The following is a 7,069-nucleotide window of genomic DNA, read 5'->3' on the forward strand; positions in this document are numbered from 1 at the left end:
CTAATATGCCCTGTAGGCTATTAATCTAACAAAAATTAATGTTAGCATCAATTATCTTTCCTGATTAAAAAAAATATTCCGCCTAATATTCCAATTCTTTTAAAAAACATTTAGCCTACCCACGAAGTACCAACTGATGTGCCATGTAATTTATTAGCCTAGCAAAAATTAATATTCTCATCAATTATCTTTTTTAATTAAAAAAATATTCCGACCTAATATTAGATCTCTTAGGGAAAAAAAACATAAGTACGATCTCTAACATTAAAAGAATTTTTTATTCATATGAACCACGATTGCAATACAAAATACATTAAAAGAATTTTTTATTCATATGAACCACGATTGCAATACAAAATATAGAAAAGTTACCAATTCATTATTATTATCAGTTTATCACTTATCAAGTTATCACCCGCATACAAAGAGTTTTTTTTTAAAAAAAACACGCACACAAATTACTTCAACCCCCCAAAGACGCAGTTAATATTCAACCCCATAACAAAGACAACAACTAAACAAAAACATCAAACATTAAGTGTAGGATCAACATCAACTCTAGCAACACCTTCTCTTCCTTCCACAACCTTAGCCACCTCCACTTCACCTTTCACCATATCTCTAACCTCCTCATCATCACCACCAACCTCTTTTTCATCATCAACAAAGTTAGGGTCCCCTTCGTCGAGGACAGGGACTCCAGCTTCGAGCTCGACATCAGCCTCAGTCATGGGACCTTCCCATGTATACTTGCCGCCTCGGCCTTTCTTCGGAGGCGGCTTCTTGACCGAGGCCTTATGATCAGCTGAATGACGCTCCAAGCGGTGAAGGCCTGTGTCCACGAGCTTCTTCTCGACGTGCTTGAGACTGTCTACGTCGTGAGTGTGCACCTCCACTTTCTCGGTTACTATTTTTCCTTCTTCGTCTCGGTGCTTGGCTCGGAGTGTTACTGTTTCCTTAGTCTCGTCTACTGCTGCCTTCATTATTCTAGCTAGTTGAGAAAATTAGCACAGGAATATAGTGATTATTGAATAGTGAATAATGAGTAGTGTTTTTTGGCGTTGTTTTTTGTTGGATGTATTACGAGTTTTTTTTTTTTTGTTTTTGAGTTGTGAGAATGGTAGTGTGTGAGGTAGGTGGTAGGAATTTTTGCTATTAATAGAGGGTTTTAGGATGGATTGGAGAAGATGCTAGAAGTTTGAAAGTGGATGACAACAAGGCCGAAGGGGTGAGTTGTTACTAGAACATTCTAAGGCTAACACGTAGGACCTTTTTTTCTCTGAATTCATTTTTTTTCCCTTGAGATGGGTTCATTACTACAATCTTCGTGACTAGTTTTAGAATCAGCTAGTTGTTTGTTGGGATGAATATAGGATTTCGAATTTGATGGCCTTAATTAAATCAATAAATGGATTGTGATCATAATATACAAATAAGAAATGCAATTTTAACAATAAGAAAACTAAACGTTATATTTGGCGAAAATTGATAAGATCAGTATCAATTACGAGGACCTTGACAAAAATAGTTTTAAATAAAATTTAAAATCTTTCAGTTTCAATTTTTGGGGATCAAGTTAAGCAGTAACTGGTTAAATAGGTTAAAAAACTTGTTGATTTTTTTCTCAAAATAAAGGGGAAGGGTTTTCAGGGACAGACATGGGATGGCAGGGGTGGGGAGAAATTGTCGGAGACGAGGTGAAGGAGTTGCATTTTGAGATCAGTGTGTTTGGTGTGCCCGCATCATTTGTATTCCGTCAAAAATTGAAAGACCTTGTGCATAACTAAAAGCGTAGTTATGTTTTATTTTGAACTATGCTTTATTCTAGATTATTAGAGAGCTTATTAAGGTTCCTCTTAGAGAAAAAAAACACATTGCTTAGTTATGAATTTAAGATTTATAGATTAAATTTTGTTAAATTCTACACATTGCTCAGTTTTCATTCATCTTTGTTATTGTTATTCTCTCTTCTGCCACAGTTGTAGATCTCTTATATTATAGTTTCATACTTTCATAATTGCTTATATCTATTCTATCAATCATCCATTAATCATGTTTAGCACCCTAGATTAAATTTCATATTTTTATGTTTAGATTCCATGATTAGTAAGTAGTGTCCTATATAGGGTTTTGGTGAAAGTATGAATTAAGGTTTTCATAGATTGTTAATATAATTGTGATGATGTAATGATAATTATGCATTGATCTTGGTGTTTTGAGACTTTAGGATAGATATTGATCACATTTATACTTTGCTATTTTGATTACAAATATTCTTAATTGAGTTTTGAACTCATTTTATCATCCCCGTGAATCAACTTAATTAATTTCAAGCTGATATATTGGGTAGAAATTAAGGGATCCTTTCATTGGGGGGGGGGGGGGTTTCTTCGTACTTATTAGATCTCTTAATCGATTAACTAAAGACCATTAAGGATTAAGTTGATTGATTAAGCGATCATTCTTGAGCATCATTCGAAAAAGATGTGTATTTTAGAGGAAAACTAATTAAACCTTGTATAATTGTTGCCTTTGAGTCACTATTACATTAATGATCGTTGTTCTGTTTTCATTTATACTAGTAGCTTGAACTCTAGTGTTTTCTCATTGATATTTTAATCCCATATATTATGATCTGCTAGTTTGTTTGATCTTAGTTAGTTGTCACAATACCTTTCTCAAATCCTCCAAAACCCCCTTCAATTAAGCAATTTAAAATTGTTAGACTTTGGTCAATCCCAATTTTCCTTGTGGATCGACCCTTGACTTGCCTTTACTACATTTTTAGTAATTGCTTGTTAGATGTTATACATATTGTTTGAAAAGTGATTTTTGGTGCCTTAATGACACATTAAAAACCTCTTAAACGGCGTTGCCTTCCAACCCCCTCTTAAATCCCAAGCAAAAATATGAGATTTTATATTAGTTGGTTAGTACTTTTGTGTTTAAAATAAGAAGTTGTGTGTTTGAGCCTTATAAAAACAAAATTCTTTATTTAATTTGTCTTGGGTTTTGAATCATGCTTCGTGTTTTAGTAGACCTTTTAGAACTTTAGTATGTAGGTGGATTTTGGTGGAAGCTCACTTACCATAGCACGACCCAATCGAATGGGTGGGTTTTGACATCCTTAACTAAATCACTTATAGTGTGTTTGGTTCATTTTTAGTAAAGGAAAGAAAGGGAAGAGAAAGGAAGGGAAGCGAAAAGAAAAGAATGGAAGAGAAAGGAAAAAAACCTTAATTTCCCATGTTTGGTATAAATTTTCTCTTTCCTTCCGAATTCCCCGCTTTTGGGAGAAAAGGAAATTGAAATTTTATTAAGGAGTCTTTCCTTTCAATTCCTCCCATTTCCTTTCACTTAATTTTTTTTTAATGAACCAAACATTGGAAAGCAATAAATTTCCTTCCACTTCCTTTCTTTTCCTTCCAAATTCCTCCTACCAAACAAACTGTTAATTACAGCTTTGCTAGATTATGCCTATTCAAACCACTTTTGTCATTGTTGTGATTCATTAGAACTTTGCTCGAACTATGGCCCAATTCAATGTGTCAGGTCAAATGGGTCGAGATTTTATTTGCTATGGGCCTTATGGTCTAATTGTGCTTGTTCCACATGGTGTTTTATTAACATTTTCTCATCAAGTTGTAACTATATAATTGATATTAATAGATTTTGTCATTGAAATTTGGAAAAAAAAATTGTAAATAACTTAAAAACTCATATATTTATATGAAAAAGAGGAAAAAAAATTCTAAGACGTTCGAAATTACAAGCTAGGAATGAGCACTTTTCAACCTGTAATATGAATTGTTCTAGCTTAAGATAAAAGTGTGATTTCGAGTAACCTCAACCAACTTGACTCGACAAATCTAATTTACGAGTTTAATTACAAGTGTGAAAACTATCGATGTTTTTTTTTTTAAAAAAAAAAATAGTTAAGAAAAAATTCTCTGCAATGCCCTTGGACGAGCCACCAACCCCACCATCCAGAGGCCCATTACAACCCAGACCACCACCCAACCCCCTTTTCTCCCCTTAATCCTAAGTATTAGGAATTGAATTCTAAACTTTACTAGGAAAAATGGGAAAACTCACAACTTGAGCTAACTCCAATTACTACAAATAATCAAAATCTGTGTGTGTGTGTGTGTTTGTGTGTTTAGTGTATATGAGAACCACCCATTTTTCCTCATTTTACGAAGATTTTTGCTCATTTTCACAATGTTTTTCTTATTTTATGTTTTCGCTCATTGAACATTTTTATGCTCATTTCATCACATTTTTGCTCATTTTACGTGTTTTCTCAAAAAAAAAAATTTGCTCATTTTACGTTTTACTCAATTTACATTTTTTTTGTGCATTTTGCGTTTTTACTCTTTTAATGTTTTCTACTCATTCTATGTTTTTGCTTATTGTTTTTTTTTCTTATTTTATAAAATTTTAGCTCATTTTTAATGATTCTCACAGTTGTCACTGTAAAAGGATTGTCATTAAAATCTCACCCCTAATATATATATATATATATATATATATATATATATAAGCCAAGGGAGGAGGTGTGGTGTCCTCTTTTGGAGTGACTAAAATACCCTTAATGATCTAATTAATGGAATGAAAAAAATTACAAAAGCAAATCATTTATAAATTCTCATTCCAACTTGCCATTTTATCATTTAAAAATTCTCATTTCAACTTGCCATTTAAAACAAGTTTAAAATGGTATATGCATCAAATACTTCAATCAAAAATTAAATGGACAAAATATTTATACCTTATAAAAAAATGGCATACATAACGTGCACATGAAAAGTCTGAACATTCACTATCTTTGATACTCTTTAATTCAGTTAAACCAACTCATTATTTTTGTTCTTTCTGTTCAATATTCATTCACAAAAAATTAATGTTAACAATCACTCACAACCTTTTTATTCTTTTACATTAGCGAATTAATATATCTAAATTCATCTAACTGTTGAAATTTTCACATTTAAGTTTAATCATAAATAAAGTACAAATGAAGTATCTAATAGAATAACAAATTTTAAAATTAACGCACGCATCGCGTGCATATAAAGGCTAGTATATATATAAGCCAAGAGAGGAAGTGTGGTGTCCTCTTTTGAAGTGACTAAAATACCCTTAATAATCTAATTAATGGAATGAAAGAAATTACAAAAGCAAATCATTTAAAAATTCTCATTCCAACTTGCCATTTAAAACAAGTTTAAAATGGTATATGCATCAAATACTTCAATCAAAAATTAAATGGACAAAATATTTATACCTTATAAAAAAAAGATGGCATACATAACGTGCACATGAAAAGTCTGAACATTAACTACCTTTGAAACTCTTTAATTTATCAGTTAAACTAACTCATTATTTTTGTTCTTTCTGTTCAATATTCATTCACAAAAAATTAATTTTAACAATCACTCACAACCTTTTTATTTTTTTACATTAGCGAATTAATATATCTAAATTCATCTAACTGTTGAATTTTTCACATTTAAGTTTAATCATAAATAAAGTACGAATGGAGTATCTAATATAATAACAAATTTTGAAATTAACGCACGCATCACGTGCATATGAAGGCTAGTATATATATAAGCCAATGGAAGAGCAATGGTGTCCTCCAAGAAATTTACTTAATTGCCCTCCACAACATAAAATATTACATTCCAAAAACAGCATATAGCAATTAATCAAAACCAATTCTATGCATAAACTTGCCAAAAATAAATCAATCAAATATCTATTAAACTCAACTAACTCATATAATGCTCAATCACATAAACTTGACAATAAAAAAGATTCAATCAAATTAAAAGATTTATAATCAAAAACTTACCACACATTAATACCACATACACACACACACACAAAAAATAAAAATACACAACATTCTCATTACAGGACTAACTTAAATCAAGCTCAAATTATGTTTGTTTGAACTTATTTTCAGTTCATTTCAGTTAATTTGTTCAATTTCTCTCTACAATCCAATTTCTCTTAGTTCAGTTCAATACAATTCTGTTTTTTTCTCTTAGTCCAAAAGAATGGGGCCTAAATCTTACAATATGTGCTATGTTAGACTTTTTTTTTAAAAAAAAATTAAACTTAAATTACAGTTTATTTAAAATTTTATTTAAATATAGTTGAAATTAAAATTAAAATTACATCATAAATGGTCAGAAAAAAAAAATCAAATTTTATCAAAAAATAATTTCAAATTTGTGCCCAGATATTTAAAAATTTTGAGTCAAAATACTTCAACACGATTTTTTTTGTGCCTAGATATTGAAAAATAATTGAGAAAAAAAATACTTCAACCCATATATTAAAAATAAATATTTGTGCCCATAATCGAATTTCAACCTATCAACTCGATATTCAAAATTACCTTATCGACGGCATGAAGAGCAGCACCATGACCGCCAAAGCCAGCTCCAATGATGACGAGATCATGATTGAAGGTCTGAGGAGAGTGAACTCGGTGACTAGGGAGCAAAAACTCGGCGAGAGCTTGCTGAGAAACTCAATGTTCTCTTTGAAGTCCTTACAAGAAGAGATAAAGATTGAGATGTTAGCTAATTAAAATGCGGAAAAATCGAGTGTGTGGTTTAATTTTGGGAGAAAAATTGAGGCACATGATGAAAGGAAGAGAAAAAGTGAGTGCATTGTTTCAATCAAATAGAGAGGGAAGTGAAATTGAAAGAGATGGGTTTGGGAATCGGAGGAGTAGCTAAGAATTGAAGAGAGCGAAAAAAGACCATATTATTTTTGTCTCTTTGTGTCATGGTTCATGGGGTTGTTTAGAACTTTGACAAAAAACATTAGTTATAGATGCAATTTCATTACTTAATGTGTTTTTAAATACTAGTGTAAGTATTTCAATATTTCTTATTTACAAAATGAAGGTGAACTTAGATAACGAACTTTCGTTCTTTGGTTGTTTTAATATTGAGTAATAATAGTTATTCCCAAAATATTGCCGCACGCATAGCGTGCATAAAAAGCTAGTATATATACTATATCTGTTTTTATTTAGTTGCAATAATTT

The 7,069-nt window shown here is 31.1% G+C and overlaps 1 protein-coding gene across 1 annotated transcript; it reads right to left on the reverse strand.

The window, feature by feature from the left end:
* Positions 1 to 309: 309 nt before the first annotated feature.
* On the reverse strand, positions 310 to 1,143 carry LOC104898501 (hypothetical protein). Its single transcript, XM_057396392.1, has one exon. The coding sequence runs from the start codon at positions 981 to 983 to the stop codon at positions 528 to 530; it is 456 nt and encodes a 151-aa protein (XP_057252375.1). The 5' UTR covers positions 984 to 1,143; the 3' UTR covers positions 310 to 527.
* Positions 1,144 to 7,069: the final 5,926 nt, after the last annotated feature.

Source organism: Beta vulgaris, chromosome 7 (genome assembly GCF_026745355.1).
Source record: "Beta vulgaris subsp. vulgaris cultivar EL10 chromosome 7, EL10.2, whole genome shotgun sequence".
NCBI classification, from domain to species: domain Eukaryota; kingdom Viridiplantae; phylum Streptophyta; class Magnoliopsida; order Caryophyllales; family Amaranthaceae; genus Beta; species Beta vulgaris.